The sequence below is a fragment of the Bufo bufo genome, chromosome 8 (assembly GCF_905171765.1).
Source record: "Bufo bufo chromosome 8, aBufBuf1.1, whole genome shotgun sequence".
Classification (NCBI taxonomy): domain Eukaryota; kingdom Metazoa; phylum Chordata; class Amphibia; order Anura; family Bufonidae; genus Bufo; species Bufo bufo.
Genome location: NC_053396.1, coordinates 185,580,500 through 185,604,437, shown reverse-complemented (window position 1 = coordinate 185,604,437; position 23,938 = coordinate 185,580,500). Strand labels below are relative to the sequence as shown.

At 41.5% G+C, this 23,938-nt stretch overlaps 1 protein-coding gene across 1 annotated transcript in view; it reads left to right on the top strand.

Moving 5' to 3' along the window:
* The window catches only part of LOC120978244 (cytochrome P450 2G1-like), a 66,283-nt gene extending 43,481 nt beyond the window's left edge, over positions 1-22,802 (top strand). The window contains exons 3-9 of the mRNA XM_040406482.1: positions 2,624-2,773; positions 4,072-4,232; positions 6,274-6,450; positions 15,103-15,244; positions 15,890-16,077; positions 21,053-21,194; positions 22,335-22,802. Of these exons, the coding sequence (XP_040262416.1) occupies positions 2,624-2,773; positions 4,072-4,232; positions 6,274-6,450; positions 15,103-15,244; positions 15,890-16,077; positions 21,053-21,194; positions 22,335-22,516 (1,142 nt within the window). The 3' untranslated portion in view covers positions 22,517-22,802. The remainder of the gene's footprint in view (positions 1-2,623; positions 2,774-4,071; positions 4,233-6,273; positions 6,451-15,102; positions 15,245-15,889; positions 16,078-21,052; positions 21,195-22,334) is intronic.
* Positions 22,803-23,938: the final 1,136 nt, after the last annotated feature.

The window sequence follows — 23,938 nt, the reverse complement described above, 5'->3', positions numbered from 1 at the left end:
TTTTTAGGATGCGCAAACGTTATACAGGAGATGTAGCGCAGATAATGTCACTGTCCGCAGCGAACACTGTCTACGGAAAACGTACACTGGATGTCACAGATATTTTTAGGCTGCGCACACGTTATACATGAGATGTAGCGCAGATAATGTCGCTGTCTGCAGCGGCCAAACAATTGCAAGCTATTTAGCGCAGGTTGCACTAAAAATATATATTGCTGCCAGATACAACTATAGTCCTTAAAAGGACTTTTTGATCTTTAACAATTGCACACAATTTAGCGTAGGTTGCTCTAAAAATATATATTGCTGGCATACACAAAAATAGTCCTTAAAAGCAGCAGTCCCCAACCGCCGGGCCACGGCCCAAGACCGTGCCCTGGAAGATTGCTTGCCGGGCCGCAGTGGAGAGAGGAGTGTAGACGCCAGGCGCATGCGTGCTGTACGCACACATCAGAGTGGCCAGAGTCAGTAGGGACGGAGGGAGGGAATCCCTCCCTCCCATGACGCGGCCGCTGCAGAGCCCAATAAAATGAGCGGGCTTTGATGCTGCCCACACCACTGCCACCAATGAATGTGTGGCTAATATTAAAGGCGGAGGAGGGACGGTTTACCGCTGCGCCGTCTCAGCTAGTGTGCTGGGCAAACGGCAGCAGCGGCAGCCTCCTCCTCCTCCTGAGTCTTGTGTTCTCCAGTCCCCAGCCATTAGTACTCTGAATAGCAGCCGCTGCAGGTACCTGGCCCAGACCCCGTCCCACACACTGCAAGATTATTAGCCTGCCTGCAAAATAAAGGCAGGCAAAAAACATGTATCAGGCAGCAAGCAAGATTTGGGGTTAATGTGACTCATTAACCGCAATGTTGCCAGTAGCCATAATTTGAGAAGATGGGGTCACCTAATATTAATCTGAGGTACATGGTACAATTACATTAGTACCCCCATGTACCTCACATTAGAAGTAAGTGGCCCCAAGCTCCTCTTCAAATAATAGGCAACATTGGGTTAACCATTAATGTGAGGTACACATGATGAGGTTACTTACTATTAATGTGAGACACATGCAGGTCCAAATTGATAAAACAATGTGCCTCATATTAAAAGCAAGTTACTCCAGCATGTACCTGATGCCATTAACCCCATCGTTATATAGTGTTAAATATTTTAATATGCACCTTGTGTTTTGATATGCGTGTGAATCAATCAGCGCCAACGAGCACCCCATAAGCCCCGCCCACCCCCTAAGCCTGGGTCCCTGGGAAAATTGTCTTGCATGAAACTGGTTCTTGGTGCAAAAAAGTTGGGGATCACTGCTTAAAAGGACTTTTGGGTCTCTAACACCAACCCTGCCTAACAAAAAATTTAATTCAATTCCCTACACTATCTGTCCCTTCTACAGCACCGCTCTCTCTGACTAAGACTAGCCGAACCACGTGTCATCGGGTTCTTTATAGCACCCGAGGATGCGTTCTGGCCAGCCAATCACTGTAATGCCAGTAACCAACATGGCTACAGCATTACAGTGAGTGGCAGTACTTACCTGCACATTTATTGGCTGCATAGCAGCCAACAAATGTGCGGGGAGGAGACTCGAGCGTTGCTCAATCAACACTAGTCATTAGAAGTGTAGGGAAAGATACGCTGGAAAATGGCAGAATCTAAAATGGCTGCCGTATTTATAGGGCTGTGACATCACAGGGCGGGCTGACTGCTGATTGGCTGCACGCATGCATGTCAATCTGGGTGATCCCGCCTTCCCATAGTTCCTTGCCCCATTTCCTCAGTCCTCACACACGTTTCCTGAAATTCCACTTTGTCTGATTCGATTTGCTCATCTCTAGTGAATAGCTTCAGAATTCGATTCTACGTTTTAAAACAAGAATCCGAAGTTGGCTTCAGTACAGATGTAGCAGCTGGTACGAAACCTGACTTTGGATTCCTAATTTAAAATGTTTTTTTAAAGATGAAGAAATGAATGCTGAATAAATTCACAGACGTCTCGCGCCAATACAGTTTAATGATATGCGGAGACAGCATTAAAACCAAAGTTATTGAACAAATCAACTTCAGATTGATGATCCGAAGCTCGATTCACTCAACACTAGTCATAATATTACAGGTTACAGTTATTAGATTATGGCAAAGGGTTTTTTGATCCAGAGAGTTTTTCTGGATTTGGAGTTTATTTCTCTAAAGTGATGGCATTGACTCCTACCTAATGAAGGTTTTTTGCTTTCTTTTGGATCATTTTGGCAGGATAATTAGCTGAAATGGATACTATGAAATTATATCACTATGTCACACTAAATTATAGGGTAGCCATCCAATAGCACACTTATCTCTAAAAGGGTGGTTCCCCGGAGCCTATCAAGATAGCCTCTGGCTGCCGAATGCAAGTTGTGACTGAGTAAAGAGGTGGCCGAGATTTTGTAAACAGCTCTATTATCCTGTTTCATTATATCCCATAGAAGTGAATGGGAATTCTGAAAACAGCATAGCACAGCGAGCCGGACATGTTCCATGTAGCAACGCACACATCATTGTAGAGGATAAGGAAGAAATACCAAATTTGCTCTATCTATCCATTTGTATCCTGCATATACCATACTCTGAAATGTTCCCTTGCAGGCATCAGTCTGAGCAATGGTGAACGGTGGAAACTCATCCGAACCTTTACTGTGAGGACCCTGAAGAGCTTTGGGTTTGGAAAGAAAAGTATTGAGGAAAAAATTCAAACAGAAGCACAATGCATTGTGGATGAATTTAGAAAATCTAATGGTAAGATATGTAGTATGCCAACCTCATAACTGGACATGAGCAGGTCTACAACTATGTTGGGTTAAAGAACCTGCTACTGAAAATGATATGAAAATGAGAGGTTATTGACCAGTTGGTCATCTATATTCTAGTGATAACCAGTGTCACCAAATAAATAAATAAATAACTAAGTAACTTATATAAATATTAGGTTTAGAGAAGGATGTCTGAATCTGAAGTCTTCCCAATAGTCAGATAGAGGGAGCTCTGGATTCTTAAAGGGGTTGGAAACGGCAAGATGGGGCTAAGAGACAATCCAAGGTGGCTGAGTGAACTGACGTTCTGCTGTTCCTGTAGCTCATATTGCAGTGAATGAAAGCTATGCAAACAGTAAATAGTAATACAAGATATACTGCTTTAGTAACTCCTGAGTTACGGAAACCACACAGGTGGCTGTGCTACGCTGTTTGTATGGCTCCCATTAGAGATGAGCATATTCTCCCCCTCTAATAGTGTCCTACACTCTCTGTTAGTTTACAGTTTGCAGCAACATTGTCCCTAGTGAATGAAGATTTTGTGACGTCTCTAAGGAAATAGAAGACAGCGCAAGATAAGGTTTTTATAGGGCTCTGCTTAGCTGTATCATTACAGGGGGGTGGCTACCTGCAGATTTTTGGGCTGCCAGACATTATGGGTGATCTCACATTCCCGGGTTTGTCTCCCATGCAATTACTTTCACTTTCTAACATGTACAGCCGCTATTTTAGGAAAACTGATTTATTACCACGAAGCGCGAGGAAATTAGGATTTGTTTAGAATCAAAGTTTTCCTAAACTTCGGAGTGAATTCCGCTTCGAATGCTTTGCTTCGCTCAACACTTGCTCCTATTTACTGCAATGGGAGCTACAAGAACAGCAGAGCGCCGGATCTCTCAGCTGTTTCCTAGCCATCTGGGATCGTCTTTTAGTCTCATCTCACCTTAGAAACAGCAAGGTAGGACAACTCCTTTAATCTTCAAACCATTTTGTACCTGGAATACTACGTGTATCCAAAACTAAGAGACAAACATCTCCAGTACATATAATAACACCTGCATCAGATCGCCCACACACTTTTTGAAAACCTACAGTACATACTTGTTTATTTAGGAGCACAAGTTCCACTATTTGCACTCTTACAGAAAACTCATTGGGAATTTATTCATAGAGATGTTTTCTTGGGAGAATCCCAATATTCAATCATCCTTACCTTTTTTGAGAGCCAAAAAGTCATGATAGATATGAAGGATGGTTTTGGTAAAATGCCCAGTTCCATTCCAGGTCAACCGTTTGACCCAGATAAGAAGCTTATGGATGCTTTTTCGAATGCTCTCTGTGCTGTCGTATTTGGAGATCGTTTCGAGTACAAGGACGAGAGGTTTATTCAGTTACTTGCCATTGCCGAAGAATCTTTCCATCTTGCAAGCTCTTCCTGGGGACAGGTAAATGACTTGAGTAGAAGTACTGCAATCTGATGCTGTTAGGCTCTAGATAACGTTAGTGCACAGAGTAACATATTGGTATCATGTCCTTAGGACAGCATGCATGAAGTTGATTCAAACAATGTACAGTAGATCATCTGGAAAGGGAAGTCCTAAACAGGGTTTAACCACCCAATAAAAAAAGAGGAATAAGAACGACCTCTCTGCTACTTGGGTACAGTTGTGTTCAAAATTATTCAACCCCCACTGAAATTGAGTGTTTTGGCCAGTTTGACATTGATTTTGATCATTTCAGTTATCTTGTTTACAATTAAATCAAAGAGGCACTTGTAAGTCAGACAAATATAACATAACCTTTATAATGAAATAACCACAAATGTATTTTCTGTGCTCACATCATTATCAGTTTTATTCAACCCCCAAGTGACATTCAATCTTAGTACTTAGTACAACATCCTTTTCCAGTTATAACAGCTTTTAAACGTGAAGCTTAGCTTGACACAAGTGTCTTTCAGCGATCTACGGGTATCTTCGCCCATTCTTCATGGGCAAAAGCCTCCAGTTCAGTCACATTCTTAGGCTTGCGCGCTGCAACTGCTTTCTTTAAGTCCCACCAGAGGTTCTCAATCGGATTTAAGTCTGGTGACTGCGATGGCCACTTCAAAATGTTCCAGCCTTTAATCTGCAACCATGCTCTAGTGGACTTGGAGGTATGCTTGGGATCATTGTCCTGTTGAAAGGTCCAACGTTTCCCAAAATGTGACGGACTGCATCACATTTTCATCCAATATCTCTTGGTACTGAAGAGAATTCATGGTACCTTGCACACGCTGAAGCTTCCCTGTACCTGTAGAAGCAAAACAGCCCCAAAGCATGATAGACCCCCTGCCATGCTTCACAGTAGGCAAGGTGTTCTTTTCTTCATAGGCCTTGTTCTTCCTCCTCCAAACATAGTGTTGATCCATGGGCCCAAACAGTTCTAATTTTGTTTCATCAGTCCACAGATCACTATCCCAAAACTTTTGTGGTTTGTCCACATGACTTTTGGCATACTGCAGTCGACTCTTCTTATTCTTTGGAGACAGCAAGGGGGTGCGCCTGGGAGTTCTGGCATGGAGGCCTTCATTACGCAGTGTGCGCCTTATTGTCTGAGCTGAAACCTCAGTACCCACATTTGACAAATCTTTTTTCAGTTCCTCAGCAGTCACACGGGGACTTTTCTCCACTTTGCGCTTCAGGTAGCGCACAGCAGTCGAAGTCAGCATCTTCTTTCTGCCACGACCAGGTAGCGTTTCAACAGTGCCCTTTGCCTTGAATTTGCGAATGATGCTTCCTATCGTGTCTCTTGGTATGTTTAACATCTTTGCAATCTTCTTATAGCCATTGCCCTTCCTGTGAAGAGAAATCACCTCTTCTCTTGTCTTCCTGGACCATTCTCTTGACTTCACCATGTTTGTAAACACACCAGTAAATGTCTAGAAGGAGCTGAGTATCACAGTCCTTTTAAATCTGCCTAATTGGTGCTTATTATGCTTGATTGCTGCTCCTTGACATCCACAGGTGTTTTCAATACCTGATCGAAAACACTTGAATGAACCTCTGTTCTTAGGAGTGGTAGTCTTTAAGGGGTTGAATAATTGTGTCAATGAAGAAATCACAAAAAAAAACATTTAATACTGTATTACAAAAACAACTGATGTCATTTTAGTTACATTTGGTTCTTTAAAAAGTCCTTGTAAGATTTCATTCTGAACACAATTACAAATGTACACTAAATTCCCTAAAACCCTTTACAGCATTGGGGGTTGAATAATTTTGAACACAACTGTATGCACTGTACACCTTTGTTTATGTGGTTGTACTTTCTGGGCCTACTTAGACTGATGTACAAAAGGTAGCACTGGTAGATTTATAATGTAAACTTAACTTTGTAGGATTTTCAGAATAATGCATTCTGAGGCTGTAGATCAGATTCTAAATCAATGACTGAAAACCCTATTTCTAATCAATCACCATCTTTGTATTCTTTTTGGCATGACAGCTGCAGAGCATTCTGCCCACAATCATGAACTATGTTCCAGGACCTCACCAAAGGATGAACACTCTCTCACAAGAATTGGCTGATTTTATAAATGAGAGAGTGAAGGCAAGTCAGGAGACTCTGGATCTCAGCTCACCCAGACATTTCATTGACAGCTTCCTCATCAAAATGGAAGAGGTAATCACTCACAGAGTAAAAGGGAATCTTTTATAGAATCCAGTGAACTTTAGATATAAATACTACAGTATCAATAGTTTTGGATTGTTAGTTGCAATGTTTTTCCACAAATTACTACTCTTGTTCATAGGCTATGTATGCTACTGCAACTATCATTCAAGCAAACAGGGCAAATTTGCAATACCAGATACAGCCTATATACAGTATGTGAACCCTTTGGAATGATATGGATTTCTGCACAAATTGGTCATAAAATGTGATCTGATCTTCATCTAAGTCACAACAATAGACAATTGCAGTCTGCTTAAACTAATAACACACAAAGAATTAAATGTTACCATGTTTTTATTGAACACACCATGTAAACATTCACAGCGCAGGTGGAAAAAGTATGTGAACCCCTAGACTAATGACATCTCCAAGAGCTAATTGGAGTGGGTTGTCAGCCAACTGGAGTCCAATCAATGAGATGAGATCGGAGGTGTTGGTTACAGCTGCCCTACCCTATAAAAACACACACCAGTTCTGGGTTTGCTTTTCACATGAAGCATTGCCTGATGTGAATGATGCCTCTCACAAAATTGCTCTCAGAAGACCTACGATTAAGATTTGTTGACTTGCATAAAGCTGAAAATGTTGTACTTTATTTGGTTTGCAGTGAGCTGTTGCATTGCTTGTTTTGTTTAACAGTCTTGTTCTCAGCCATAGCAACGTGCCCCTGCGCTTTGGGATGTGCTGACTGACCCCCTTTTTTTTCTCTGCAGTTTGTGCTGGAGGTGTGGCTGCCTCCCCAGTCGTGCACTCCTGACCAGCTCTTCTGTCCCACAGGTTGATTTTAATTAATGTTAGTATATAGCTTGGCCCGCTCCCCCTCACTCACTGAAGCCATCTGGCACCAGGAGAGAGATAGTGTGTGGACTCTCATTGCAGTCCTTGGTGACCATGTGGCGCCAGGGGTGGTGTGGAGTGGGCCCAGCGTGCATGCTGGTAACTGCTTTCCCTGGATATAATGGAGGCCATTTTGGCACCGAAAATGACAGAAATTCAGGCGGATCCAGCATGTAAGTGGAACCTGCACTTTCTGAATTATATGATAGCCGCTATGGCACATAACAGGTATATTTAGTGTTGGGAACCCGTCTAACTAGAGATTGCCTTGACGTTCGGCAGACGGGCTCAAATAATTTTGTACAAAACGATTTGCTAAGTATCTCTAACTTATTAGTTCAGCATTTGCAATTATGATGCAATTTTGTACTTTATTTGGTTTGCAGTGAGCTGTTGCATTGCTTGTTTTGTATAAAGCTGAAAAGGGTTATAAAAGTATCTCCAAAAGCCTTGCTGTTCATCAGTCCACGGTAAGACAAGAGAACAGCGCAGACTGCTCAATGAGGTGAAGAAGAATCCTAGTGTCAGCTAAAGACTTACAAAAGTCACTGGCATATGCTAACATCCCTGTTAGCGAATCTACGATACGTAAAACACTAAACAAGAATGTATTTCATGGGAGGATACCACAGAGGAAGCCACTGCTGTCCAAAAAAAACATTGCTGCACGTTTACAGTTTGCACAAGAGCATCTGGATGTTCCACAGCAGTACTGGCAAAATATTCTGTGGACAGATGAAACCAAAGTTGAGTTGTTTGGAAGAAACACATAACACTATGTGTGGAGAAAAAGAGGCACAGCACACCAACATCAAAACCTCATCCCAACTGTGAAGTATGGTGGTGGTGGGGGGGCATCATGGTTTGTGGCTGCTTTGCTGCGTCAGGGCCTGGACGGATTGCTATCATTGAAGGAAAAATGAATTCCCAAGTTTATCAAGACATTTTGCAGGAGAACTTAAGGCTATCTGTCCGCCAGCTGAAGCTCAACGGAAGATGGGTGTTGCAACAAGACAACGGCCCAAAGCATAGAAGTAAATCAACAACAGAATGGCTTAAACAGAAGAAAATACGCCTTCTGGAGTGGCCCAGTCAGAGTCCAACCCGATTGAGATGCTGTGGCATGACCTCAAGAAAGCGATCCACACCAGACATCCCAAGAATATTGCTGAACTGAAACAGTTCTGTAAAGAGGAATGGTCAAGAATTACTCCTGACCGTTGTGGACGTCTGATCTGCAAATACAGGAAATGTTTGGTTGAAGTTATTGCTGCCAAAGGAGGTTCAACCAGTTATTAAATCCAAGGGTTCACATACTTTTTCCACCTGCACTGTGAATGTTTACATGGTGTGTTCAATAAAAACATGGTAACATTTAATTCTTTGTGTGTTATTAGTTTAAGCAGACTGTGCTTGTCTATTGTTGTGACTTAGATGAAGATCAGATCACATTTTATGACCAATTTGTGCAAAAATCCATATCATTCCAAAGGGTTCACATACTTTGTATTGCAACTGTACATGAGTGGCACTGTTTCCAGAAATAAAAAAAAGAGCAGACCTCTTTTTCTTTGAATTATTTCCCCTTTTTAAAAAAAAAAAACACAGTTTTGTCGGAGTAAGCATTTGCACCACATTTATTACGTTTTTGCACCATATTTAAGGTTAGATGCATCATGCCTGGCATTTTGCATTTACCAAGGTGCAACATAAGTTTTACAGGCAGGTATACATTTTTAGCCAGATTTATCATTGCAACTTTTTTCAAAAAGTCAAAAGAGTTCTCCAGTCCCCTGGTAGTGTACAAACTGACTACACCTTTGCAATAAATACGATTAGACTTTAGACTGAAAGACCCATTCCGTGAAACACATCTGACAAATGGCATTCTAAATTTTGTAAATGCATCATAAAAAAATGACTTCAAACCAAGCAGACACTCCCCAAAAATAAAGCAAAAAATTGCGTATTAATACCCCCTTAGACAGGCAGCTGAAAGATGCACTTACTTTATCACAGTGGCTCAAACTGTTTCGTATTTTTTTATTTTTTATGATGAAACACTTTTGTTTAAAGGGGTTGTCCAGGTTTAGAGCTGAACCAGGACATATCCCCATTTTCACCCAGGCAGCCCCCCTGACTTGAGCATTGGAACAGTTCATGTTCTGATGCTCTCCTTTGCCCTGCGCTAAATCACGCAGGGCAAAGGCATTTTCTGGAGTTCCAGTGATGAACTGGGCTCCTCTTAGAGCTGCCAGGCGGAGGTTTCCACCCAGCAGTGAGCCCGGTGACGTCACTGATGGGTGGGCTTTAGTGCTGCCCTAGCCTGTAAAATGGCTAGGGAAGTGCTAAAGCCCGCCCATCAGAGCCGGTGACATCACCAAACACACTGCTGGGCGGAAGCCTCCACCCAGCAGTGTGTTATTGTAAATAAAAGAACCCTTGCCGCGCGCAATCCTGGGGGGCTGCTTGGGTGAAATTATGGGTATGTCCGGGGTTCAGCTCTGAACCCAGACAACCCCTTTAACTTTATACCAACTTTTATTTAGGTTGTGTTGTGCCAGAATTTTGGCACAGTTTTTTGGACATTGTTGCATCTAAAAACATCCCCCCTTGTGTGCCTCTTTGTTGAGCTGTGAAAGACTAAGAGGTGAGCTAGACACAGTGGATTATTCTTTTCGTCACATTAGCTGTAGATCTAAAAACTGATGCAACGTTTTGTGCCAGAAATGCACCAGATTTGGCACATTTTACAGCAAGGTCTAAATGCAATTACATTAGTAAATTTGCCTGTCTACTAAAGGTCATAGCGAAACTGTTGTATTCTTAGGGCTCATGCAAATGAACATGTGCTGCCCGTGCCATGCATTGGGGAGCGCAAATTGCGGTCCCCAATGCATTTGCACCTCCGTGTGACCTGAGCTGATGAATGCAGACCAATTTCACTTGATTGGGTCCACGATCCGTCCGCACTGCAAACAAATAGAGCATGTTCTATTTTTTTGCGATTCGGAGGCATGGACAGAAATGCCACGGAAGCACTCCTTAGTGCCCGTACATTGCAGACCTGCCGTGTGCAGGAGCCCTTAAAGGGAGACTGTCAGCAGTTTTGACTATGCTAAGCTGTGAACTACATTAGACAGAAACTGGAGAGAGCCACACAAAGATATTGTTTGTGGGGAATTTCATCAGTAGTGAGTCAAAATGTACAGCTGCATTCTACCAGGATCTGCTCTCAAGTGCCGAGGAGGCTGAGCTTCATTGTGAAGTGCTCTCTGTGTTTAGCTGCTTCACAGCTCCTACCCTTTGCTTTGAGTGACAGCTGTAGCATCCAATCAGGAAACCACTACAGATGTCATTTAGTCTAGAGGGGAGCAGCTGTGAAGCAGCTTAATGCACATGCACCTTCTCACTTGAGAGAGCAGAATCTGACAGAATGAAACCTCATATTCACACTACTCTTGATGAAAAAAACTCCACAAAAAGGTGTATTTGTACTGTTCTCCTTGCTCTTTTGTCAGAACTGGAAGACTCTCTTTAAAGGGTATATGCTTTCAAAATATTTATATTGACATTCAGTACCATGAGGACAGGTCAATCCACCACATAAAGGAGTCTGTAAACTGACACCTGCTTGAATTTCCAAGTACACCAGCCGCCCATCAAAAACCATGATTGGTTTGAATCGCCCTCCTAGACATCGTATGCTGTGCCAGAGATTTCCAGTGGTTGGGAACAGGTTTCTCGTAATTTTCATTGGCCCTTTTAGCTTCACATAGTGGTGGTGCCAGCTCATTATCTTCTGACATATGTCTATGACTTACCCAAAAATAAATTTTAGATGGATTTCACCATTAAATGAGTTTTCCTAGATATTCCACCCCAAAGACTTATGGTAGAACAAAAAAGTGTTGTGGCACTCACTCTTCAGTGCACAGCAATGTCCATAGGAGTAGAGAATTGCCTGGCGCTGCAGCTCAACTAGCCTTAGCCAATTGAATGGTCTCAGCAGTCTTGGGTATTGCACACTAGAGTATTATTGTTTGAACTCTTGTTTTGGTGCGAACAGTCAACAACCTACTCTGTATTAGGAGCTTCCAACTGAATTTTAGTACTCAATCCTTTTGTTCTTCCCAGAGATACGCTTTCTCCTGTCACCCCATTAAAAACACGTATATGCTCGCCCAAGCCCAACATGTAAGTGTATGGGGAAGCTACAAGAGACACTGAAGGTGCATGTCATGCTGTTGGTCTATGCCCACTGCTGTTTTGCTGTACCAGGCAGGCGCGGATATTATTCTACTCTCCCTGTGTGGGACTAGTGCTCAGTGAGATGTCCTTCATCACTGCTAGAGTTAATGCTTTCCTTGCGCTATCAGCCCAGCTGCTGGTTAAAGAGCTTATTATCAACCTTCCTATTTATGTAGCTGGGCTGTGGATCCACCTCCTCATCTGGGCTGTGAGGTTGTCCAGTCTTTAGAAACCAGCAAAGGTGATCTGTTGTCTGAAATACCCGTGTAACGAACCTTGCCTGTCTACTGATTCTTCTCTTTGCCGCACACCTTGACCTTGGAACGGTGACCTGGACTATGCACGTACTCTGCCTGCTCCAACCTTGGAATTGTTATTTGGAATATGCGAGTACTCAGCCTGCCCTGACTTTGGACTGTGTTCAAACTACACTTTTGCTTCAGTCCTTGGTGCTTTACACTGGTTTCTCTGACCACCGTGGGTCAGCAGCCAACTACACCAGGACTACTCCAGGAGAAAGCGGCCTGGCTGGTTCCCTGCAAGTGATATCCAGACCCTGTACAGGGGTTAAAGGGTAAAAACCATTGAACAGCCAGGACAACGCCCTTAGGCTTAACCCAAAGTCAAAAAAGTTAGTTGGCACAGTGGGTCCACACCCACTGCCAGTTTCAGTGCATGTTCTTGCTATCCCAGTAGCATTTCATTCTGCTGACTGGTCGGGGACCCAGGGGGCCCCACTATCATTTAGTGATGGCCTAAGGATTAATGTAATATGCTAGAAGCTTGATTATAATTAAAGGAAACCTATTGGAAACTTGTTCCCCCCCTAACAATGTTCCTATTCGCCCAAAGAACATACGATACGATAAAAAACTAACTTTGATGCTTGCGCGTGCCATATGCAAATCAGTACAAGGAGTTAAAGGGGCTATGCCATGATTGATGTAAAAAATGTAAATCAGACATCATATAGTACATAATAATCCCTTTCTAACAAAGCGAGAACCAGCCCTGTACCTCACATGGATCCAGAGATCTCCCCATTTTTTGCTATAATTTATCTGCTAGATTTATATAAGGTTGGCAGCTCAGGGTGTGTGTCCTTTCTCAGGGGGCATGTCCTTTCTGCTGCAGCAAAGTCCTTGTAACTGTCACAGCTTTTTACAGTAGATAGGGCTAGTGGCAGTTAAAGGATGGAATTGAGCATGTGTATCTAATAGGTGGAAGTGCGCATTACTATGAGTAAGTCTGTGAAGGTCCTCATTCATCCAGGTCATGGTATATCAGTAGTTATAAGTCAGAGCAGCTGGAGTTGTATATATTCTTGAACACTTTTTGCTAGTCACCTGAACAGCTTTATTAATTAGAATGAATTGTATGAGAAATTTCCAGCACTAAATACTGGTTACTCATGCTTCAGTCATGGATATAAGATTTTGATTGCATTTGCATCACTGAAGCATATAGATATGATTAAACCGCCTCTGGAGAGGTTTTTGAACAGTATTGCCAGTGGTAGACAATACATGTTGCACCCTTCCACCTCTATTCAAGCTTTGTTTCTCCAATTTACGTTAACATAAATAGCTATCTTCACACCTCATTTCAACCAGTCCTAAGGCAAACCTCACTGTCATCTGACAAGTGACCTTTGACGTTCAGATGTAGGTACACAGCCGAGTCCTGACTGCAAGTGCTGGCTCTTATGAAAATAAATAAAAAGTCAATATAATTCAAAAGAGGTAGGCTCTAAATATATATATACAGTTGCAAGAAAAAGTATGTGAACCCTTTGGAATTATATGGATTTCTGCACAAATTGGTCATAAAATGTGATCTGATCTTCATCTAAGTCACAACAATAGACAATCACAGTCTGCTTAAACTAATAACACACAAAGAATTAAAGGTTAGCATGTTTTTATTGAACACACCATGTAAACATACACATGTATATACCCTACCTATTTTTGAATGAGAATGCCCTTAATGCTAAATGTCCATGTGGGTGATGGGCAGGGAATAAAATAATGCAATGGCCAGTGGTGTTAGTAGAGTCAGTAACCTGGCCAGATTGATCTTCAAAAAAGTCTTTCCTTACTGTGCACCAAATAGGAGTTATAGTACATCCAGTAATTATCACAGTGCAAATTCCACCCATATGTCCAAGCATGAGCTAAAGCGGTAGTTGGAAACAATGGCACTCAGATTATTCTTTCTATTGCTACAGTCTCTAGTACTGGGATGTCTGGCTATTAACCAACATCTGTCACAATGTCTGCAATTTGCACAGTGGCATGTGGTTCCAATAATGTGGCTGGTCAAATCCTACCTGAAGTCTGCAGAGAGTCTTAACTTGTTATTCCTCCACTGCAGCAGGGCCTGAGAATGTTTTACGCTAATCACCTTGCTGACTGAAATGTAGCTCTTGAATCTACTTATCCGGGGTGCATATGGTATCTTAACGTGTTACACCAATGCAGCAGCAAAGTCTGTAAGGCTATATGCTGATTACCTTGCTGACTGTCAAGCTGTGGCCATGAAAATTCGCAAATTCTTCTCACTCTTTCTCTGCACTAAATTTGAATGCCTTAGAGGAGAAGCACATGCTGTTTGCTCCTGCTTCTTCCAGGCATGTCCACACACTCCTACTCCTAGCACAACTAGAATTTTTCCCTAGAACTAGAGGGAGGGGCCAGCCCACACCTTAAGCACCAAGAGACTGGGCCAGGATTGTTAACTATGATCATGCCTGTCTCATGCTTAAAGGGGTTTCCTGAGACTTTATAACTGATAGGTGGGGGTACGATACCCAGGACCCCTGTCGATCAGCTGTTTTGAGTAGGCATTGGCACTCGCAGTTGCGCCACAGCCTTCTCACAGCTTCTCCTAGGCCAGTGATGACACGGTCATCGATCACATGGACTAGTCGCAGCTCAGCCCCATTCATGTGAATAAGTCTGAGCGCAATATCAAGCACAGCCGCTATACAATGTACAAAGCTGTGCCTTCTCAAACAGCTGATCGGCGAGGTTCCGATTGTCGGACCCCCACCGATCAGATGCTGAGGACCTATCCACAGTATAGGTCATCAGTTATAAAATCCTAGTAAATCCTTTTAAGTATACTAGGGGTGTCACATTACATAGCAGTGTACAACATAACAGTACAGTACATTATAAAACAATTGCAGTTATGTCCTCTGTGGTACTGAAGTGGCACAACTCCTTTAAGGAGGTCAAAACACATCTGAAATAGGGCAAAGTGTTCACACCAAAAATCTGCCCATTTTGGTTTGATTGACATACACAAGGACAGGGAATGGCATTATAAGCCAGGATGAAATTGTGTGTGCACGCCTTCACTCCAGATAATACAAAAAATAAAAAATAAAAATCATAGGAGACTAGATGTGTAGAGCTGTAAGGCACCAGTAACAGTTTGAGAGGGGCACATACCTTCTAACAAATAGTCATTATTGAACAGATGAATTAAGCTTTGATTTCTTTACAGGAGAAAAATAATCCTCAAACTGAGTTTAATTTAAGAAACCTCCTAATGACAACCCATAATCTGTTTCTAGCGGGTATTGAGACAGTGGCCACCACTGTGCGATACGGAATGCTTATCTTACTAAAGTATCCTGAAATACAAGGTGAGTGTCACCTTATTAGTAGATACCACTTTTTGCATGAAACAACTTTTAGGAAAACGGTGGTCACTCAAACAAAAGGCCAATTATTCTGTAGTACCAGTCTAAAGATAGTTTTGTGCATACAGCAACCTCTGTGGATACAAACTAAAGTAACAACCCTGGCCTCCAGTCTAGCCATGCAAAACGTTTATCGATTTGGTGTGGCCTGTATAAGGAGGGCCTGTAACCTCTCTTAGCATGACTGTTTTAGCAACTATGTGCATCCCCATGTAATTACTATTTTGGAGCATCTACACTTATGACTATGCTGTGTCATTCCGCTATTATTCTTTCTAGAATAAGGTCTAGAATGAGGGTCCAGATGGGTATTACCAGTTGTGAGTGTTTCCCTGCACAGCCTGACACTGGCAGCACTGATTGATTAGTATTAGAATGTGCAAAGACACACCACAAACTGGTAACACTCATCTGGACCAAGCAGAGGTAGCTGATCTACCAAGGGCCTTGTACCCAAGGCCTTTCTTCGACAAATTAAGTTCTTTAAGTCTTCCCTGACAGGTTTTGTGCCTAAGACCTTCCACCATTTTAGTAGCCCTTCACTGGACCACTTCTATTTGCATCTATAGAATGTATCTATCATTTCAGCTAAAATCCACAAGGAAATTGATCAAGTAATTGGACAAGACCGGGCCCCAAATTTTGAAGACAGAATGGCAATGCATTATACTCAGGCAGTTATCCATGAGGTCCAGCGATTCTGTGATGTTCTCCCTCTGAATCTACCTCATATGGTGACGAGAGATATTCAGTTTAGAGGATATCAGATCCCAAAGGTATGAGCCTCCTGTAATATATCAATCAGCTACTCGTGCATTATATGTGATACCACAGTGAGACCACTAGGGTGGAGAAGAGAACAGAATCATAACTTAAAGGGGTTCTCTTTGAATTAAGAAAGTGAAAATACTTAAATATTGTTTTATTATAAATATATTTCCAAATACCTTTCTTTAGTTATAAAGGCTTGTTTTGTCTAGGGAACAATCATTAGGAAAAATAAAATGGCCGCCGTCCTATTAATGTGAACAAAACCTGTCCTAATCACACTGGAGGACAAGTTACCTCACAACATTGAGATAAAGAGCTGCCTCATCCTTCTTTCTGCTCTACTTGTCAGGGATTATGATCCTGAATACAGATAAGATCTTCAGTAGTGTTGAACGCGAATATTCGAATCACAAATTTGAATTGCAAAAATTTCAACTTTCGAGAATTTGCTAATATTTTGAATATAGTGCTATATATTCGTATTCGCAAATATTGTTGAATATTCTAATCGCAAATTTATTGTGAATTTATAGCGAATATATTACATTGCCGATTTTTGGAATCAAGTAAACAATGACTGGAGATCACAAATTCTCGAATTTGCTAATTTATGGTGAATATTCAGGCAAAAATTTTCAGGAGAAGACATGAAGTACAGAGAGGAGGGTGGAGATGTGGCTGATGAGCAGTAGCACTTGTATGCAGTCTCCATTACCACAGCCCCACATTACCACAGTCTGTCCTGTCCATCCTCTCTGTATTAATGTCTCCTCATGTACTCCATTCCCACAGAGATTCAGCTGAAGATCATATTAAACTGTATTTAGGATCATAATTCCTGACAAGTAGAGCAGAGAGGAGGATGAGGCAGCTCCTTTTCCTCAGTGATGTGAAGTAACTTGTCCTCCTGTGTGATTAGGACAGGTTTTGTGCGCATTGATTGGGCCATTATAACTAATTAAAGGTATTTGGGAATATATTTATAATAAAGTGAAATTTAAGTATTTTAATTTTCTTAATTCCCAGAGAACCCCTTTAAGGGGATACTTACTTTGTGAAAACAAGTGTAACTGTTATTTAATTTTTTTTTTTTTATGTGTAGAGATTCTAAGATTCTAAGTGTTTTACAATATTCTTTATTGGGAGATTTAGTATACTTTTCTAATAATACAGTCCCCTTTTTGCATCTCTTTAAGGCTATTTTCCCATCTGCAATTTTGCTATCCGGTTTTGAGATCTGGCATGGGATCTCAAAACCACAGCAAAACGCGTCCGTTTAAATAATACAACCGGCTGCATCTGTTTACAACAGATCCAGTTATATTATATCCAAAATGAATTAACTGGAACTGGCACTAAAACAATTGTAAGTCAATAAGCGGCGGATAATAATTTTTTTTTCGCGTCTGAAAAAACCGGATCCGGCACTATTGACTTACATTGTTTTGGTGCCAGATATTTAGTTTCCCATGCCACACAAAAACGCTGCTTGCAACGACATGGGATCGCAACAAACTGGAAAGGAACGTGTTCTGTTGCACTCACTCCATTTCGGTTTGTTCAGTTGTGCCCCCATTGACAATAAATGGGAACAAAAGTGAAGTGTTGTGCTGCAGTTTTGAGCCTGATATCAAAACCGGACAGCACAACGCTGATGTCAAAGTATCCTAACTGAATGGCTAACTGTAAGATGCAGAGGCCAGCTGCCTCCCTATATTTGTCTTTTTACTGCCTACCCCTTCTGCCTGTGTCCCTCTGTCTCTTAAACTTTCTATCAGTGCTATTCACTGAAAACACTGCTCTCTATCTTCCCAGAATATCCTGGCAGTCAGTTAGTTAGTGAATGCCTGGAAGATAGAGGAGATCAGGGCTGTTGGCGATCAGTGCTGATAATGTGTTACATACAGGGACTTAGGCAGAAGTTTTTGACTTTTTACAGAAAAAAAGGCATGTATCAGTCAGCACTGATCGCTGACATGCCTGCTCCCCTGTACCTTCTCGGTATTGAACTAACTAGCCACTGGGACAAGTTAGAAAAGTAGAGGAGAGTGGTGCTGTCAGCAGTTAGTGCTGAAAATATGTTTTAGAGGCAGAGGGAAACAGACAGATGGGTGTTTCATTGTTAAAAGCCAAATACAGGGAGGAAACTGTCAGGGAGAGAAGAGGCAGGCTAAGAAGCCTGCCTCTGCATCTTATAGTTATCTGTCCTTAGTGTATAGTACATGCCATAGACAAATTATTCCTGGTAAACAGCTACTAAAGTGAGCACTTTAGAAGCAGTTTATTTTTATTTTTTATTTAACAAAATTCCCTAATAAAATATATTGCAAGAACACATAATTGTTATCTCTATGCATTAAAAAAAGAAATGACAGAATCAGAATATAAGGATCACAATATAAAATGAATTCTGCTCTGTGATTGGTTTCTATGAGCATTAAATTCAGGTTTTCTTTTAGACAGTTTAATACATCTCCCCCATAGTACACATAAACATAATTAGATGGATATTTAATAATTTCTTTATACAGATGTAGCATACACCAGTTAACCTTTGATACAGTACATGCTATCAGCATTCATACTGACCAGCCCTGAGATATCAATGAACATTACATATCATCACGAAACAACGGCTATATTTAGTGAGCTATAATGATACCATATCATAAGTACAAACAATAGAAGCAAGCAATGGGTGTTAAATCAGGGCTAAGTAACTGTTAATTTTCTGTAATACAGCAATTCCAGTCTACTGGGGTTCTGGTGGGCAGATGCATAGGAGAACCACCTAAGCCCTCCTCACGGCTGCCAGCTAGATACATAATGATCCGATTATCTCTTACGGACCTGACCAGCAGCTGTAGGTGCCCTCCTGAATTCAACTGTATCGATGTCCACAGGACAGTGATACAGTTGAATACTGTGGCGCTGGTGGCAGTATATTGTGCTGCACTGTGGTTTTTGGTTCAGCTGGAGCGGTATATTGCTCTGCACTATGGTATTGCTGGTTCTGCCTACTTCTGTTGTCCCTGCCTAATTATGTTGCCTTGCCTTCTGTCAATTTGGACCCGCCTGCAACATGGGGCCACTTTTACCATTTTTTCCAGGGCCACTTTTAGTTCCCAGTCCACCCCTGGACCCAAATAAGCTTATGTGTCTATAAGCAGAAGTTTACATACGGTATACATACACATATAAGCACACACATATATATATATATATATATATATATACAGTACAGACCAAAAGTTTGGACACACCTTCTCATTCAAAGAGTTTTCTTTATTTTCATGACTATGAAAATTGTAGATTCACACTGAAGGCATCAAAACTATGAATTAACACATGTGGAATTATATACATAACAAACAAGTGTGAAACAACTGAAAATATGTCATATTCTAGGTTCTTCAAAGTAGCCACCTTTTGCTTTGATTACTGCTTTGCACACTCTTGGCATTCTCTTGATGAGCTTCAAGAGGTAGTCCCCTGAAATGGTTTTCACTTCACAGGTTTAATAAGTGGGATTTCTTGCCTTATAAATGGGGATGGGACCATCAGTTGCGTTGAGGAGAAGTTAGGTGGATACACAGCTGAGAGTCCTACTGGATAGACTGTTAGAATTTGTATTATGGCAAGAAAAAAGCAGCTAAGTAAAGAAAAACGAGTGGCCATCATTACTTTAAGAAATGAAGGTCAGTCAGTCAGCCGAAAAATTGGGAAAACTTTGAAAGTAAGGGCTATTTGACCATGAAGGAGAGTGATGGGGTGCTGCGCCAGATGACCTGGCCTCCACAGTCACCGGACCTGAACCCAATCGAGATGCTTTGGGGTGAGCTGGACCGCAGAGTGAAGGCAAAAGGGCCAACAAGTGCTAAGCATCTCTGGGAACTCCTTCAAGACTGTTGGAAGACCATTTAAGGGGACTACCTCTTGAAGCTCATCAAAAGAATGCCAAGAGTGTGCAAAGCAGTAATCAAAGCAAAAGGTGGCTACTTTGAAGAACCTAGAATATGACATATTTTCAGTTGTTTCACACTTGTTTGTTATGTATATAATTCCACATGTGTTAATTTATAGTTTTGATGCCTTCATAGTCATGAAAATAAAGAAAACTCTTTGAATGAGAAGGTGTGTCCAAACTTTTGGTCTGTACTGTATATATATATATATATATATATATATATTATATACACAGAGGCACATTCATACTGTACATACATGCGTATTACAAACATATACATAGGCATAACTTTACATAGATACATTTCACATACATACCGTACATAGGGACATACTTATACATCCATACACAGGGGTATACTTATGCTGTACATAAATTCACTCATTATACTACCATTAATATAATAAAGCAATAAAGGTTAACGTACCAAAGCATGTAGGCAGTATTGGTAGGCTTGCTCATATTGCATATGGGGATAAACCACCATTAGAGGAGTATTACGAGCAGCAGACATGGCGAAGGGCATAGAAGTAATCCTGTAAAACTGGACATTAACTAATAGTTAAAGGGTTATCTCAGCTCGAAGATTGGTGGCATATCATTAGGATATGCCACCAATATCTGGTGCAGGTCCCACCTACGCTATGCAAACCTTCGCTCGCAGACCATAAGTTGTTTAGCACTCATATTGGTGAAGGTTTTATTAGAGTGATGCAGGTTGGGCGGCTTTGTGCTCTCCAGTGGCGGGCAGCCACCCCAAACCATCCTATTATGATCTGCCGTTGACATTATTAGTCATGCACAACAAACCTCAAGTGTCAAATTAAAATTTGACCATACAAAGGAATTGCATAGTCAACATACCTACCAAATAGTCTTCATATTGCTATATCTAAAATAATTATGTCTCTTAGCACACAACAATAAAAATTGTGCAAAATAGGTTGGTCACTAAGGGGTCAATTTATAAACCTTAATATAAGGTAACATTTTATAACATTCATTATTTTAAGGGCACAGAGATTTACCCTCTACTCTGCACTGTTCATCGTGACCCTAAACAATTTTCCTCTCCATGGAAGTTTGATCCGAACCACTTCTTAGATGACAATGGAAATTTCAAGAAGAATGATGCATTGATGCCTTTTTCAGCAGGTAGGACCTGGAGTATGTGCAGTGGAATATTGACCAGAAAGGCAAAGCATATGACTGCGATGGAGACAGGAAGCACACAGTTCTCTCCTAGACTGCCATTTTGTTACAATGTATCAGTATAGCTAACATGTATCAGCCTGACCATTTAGCTCATAGATGATTGACTAGGGTGGATAAATTTGTCTTAGTTCTGTCTGTACATATTTTCAGCCTGTGCATGTAAACCCTATATTGTTATAATCATTGATAGCAAGCACAGAGCTTTAGAGTATATTAATTATCTAATGATTAAAGTGTATCCTCTTTGATATACTAAAAATCTTTTACTACATGCATCTAAACTCATGTTGCTTATATAGTCCATGCACTGGCATGGTGAATACGCCTTTCAATTAAATTTGGGACAGAGCAGGTGGAGACTTAAATTACTCTAGTCCTTTACTTCCTCCCTGCCAAGAGACATTGAAAGAGTGCTAAAATAACTTTTAATATACAGTAGTATGTTACAAGGTGTTTGTGTATCTGTAGAGGAGACTTGCTTCTTTATAAAGTCCTAGGGAAGAAGAAAGTAGGAGGAGTGGAAAATATAAAATTAGTTAGCTTGTTGCTTGCTTGCTTGTAACTTAGCAGGCTTGTAAAAGGAAGACAGAGAGACCTTCAGCACAAACAGCTGTGGGTTTAGGGGTAAGACTACTGCCCATGATGTTTTTCTTTCACTGAAGCAGCACCTTAAGCTTTTGGACATTTTATTTTAAAGGGAACCTGTCCTCATGAAAATGCAGTACAATCTGTTATAGAGCAAGAGTTCATATCAATTATTGACAGCTTTCCCTGTGGAAGTGTGTATGCAGAAATAGCTGTCAATCACTGAGCAGGACCCCCCATTTGGCTATTGAGCACAGAAGGAGCAGAGCTCTAAATGAATAAATTACAAGTTATTATTAGAATTTTTTCATTTTTGAATAATGTTTTAATCTTTCCATAAAAATATATCTCAATCTGCTCAGCCCCTCCAGCTCTGTACCACTCTGCCTGAAGATTGCACTGCCTTTTCACAGTGATAGTAGAGCTTTAACACTTGTGACCGCACATAGAGTCATAAATCATTATTGAATTGTTTTTTATTATAATTACTTTCAGGAAAGAGAATCTGCCCAGGGGAGAATTTGGCCCGAATGGAAATCTTCATTTTTCTCACCAAAATCCTGCAAAATTTTAAACTGACTTCTCCGACTGACTTCACGGAGGCTGATATTGCTCCAAAAATGGCAGGATTCTTAAATGCTCCCATCAACTACAAGCTGTCATTTATACCTCGCTAGGACTGATGTACTGTGGTCTTCATATGTACCCTGGTCATCCAATGTGGTCAATCAATTTATGGGCTTTCCATGGGTAATACTTTAGTAAGTGACTTGTATTGCCTTCTCTCTACATGATAAATGCCATTGGCTGAAGTGAGACAACCCCCTTAAAATGTAGAAAAGAAAGGTCTGCACCTGACAGCCCTCTCCCCAGCCGAAACATGGATTTAAATGTTAAAACTGATCTCTTTTTACTGAAAATTATCTCATATATCTCTTATATATATATATATATATATATATATATAAAAATAAGTTTCTGTCTGTCTGTCTGGACATCTGTCTGTCTGGATGTCTGTCTGTTCTTTATGCGCAACCAAACGACTGGACCGATCTTAACAAAATTTGGCACACAGGTACATCAGGTGTCCGGGAAGGTTTTAGACTGGTCTTAGCTCTCTAGTACGTACCATTCCTGAGATATTCCCCAAAAATGACCTGCATTAGCCAATACAAGCCTGAAAGTCTCTAACTGCTATATACATGGCCACATGTACCTTATCAGCCAATAGAAGCTCACAGGCCCTTCGAAGCTTGCAGGTCCTTTGTCTCCACATAGACACAGTTTTACACCAGGTTTCCATAACAAACCTGCCATTTTTCTTCACTTCTGCAGGTCAGCTTTAAAGGGGCAGGGTGCTGTGGATGACACTGTTAAGGGAGCAGAGTGCTGTGGAGGTCACAGTTCAGGGTGCAGGTAGGGTGGCCATTCAGGCTACCATCAAAAGACTGACTTAAAAACTCATCCCCAGGTCCTGCTAAGCCACATTTCTGATCTGTTTAGGCCACGCCCCCTTCCACTCCTCAGCTGACAGAAATTAAAACAAATGAAGTTAAAAATCAACTTCTTTCAGCTGCAGGGGTGGGAGGGACGGCGACTTTCTCCCTGCAGCTCACGCTCAGACAGCACAGTGCTGCTATCTGAGAGTGAGCTGTTCAAAAGGACATTCCTGTATCCGTCCAGGCCCTTCCCCAACGGAGAATAGGGAGTCTGAAAGTCCAACTCTCCAGCCTAAAACTGGACCTCTGACCACCCTAGGGGCAGGCTGCTATTGAGGTCACAGTTAAGGGGGTGGTCCTCTATGGAGGTCAGTGTTAAGGGGCAGATTGCTTTAAAGGCCACTGTTAAGGAGGCGGGCCCCTGTGGAGGTTACTATCAAGGGGGTGGTGTGCTGTGAAACTTACTGTAAAAGGGGAAGGCTGTTGTAAAGGTCAAAGTTAAGGGGGTGGGCTGCTGTGGAGATCCCATTTTAAGGCACTGTGGGGGGTCAGTGTTAAGGGGTGGGGGCTGTGGAGATCACTGTTAAGGGTGCGGGGTGCTATAAAGGTCACTGTTATGGGGGATACTGTCGATATATTTTAACAAAACACAGAAACATT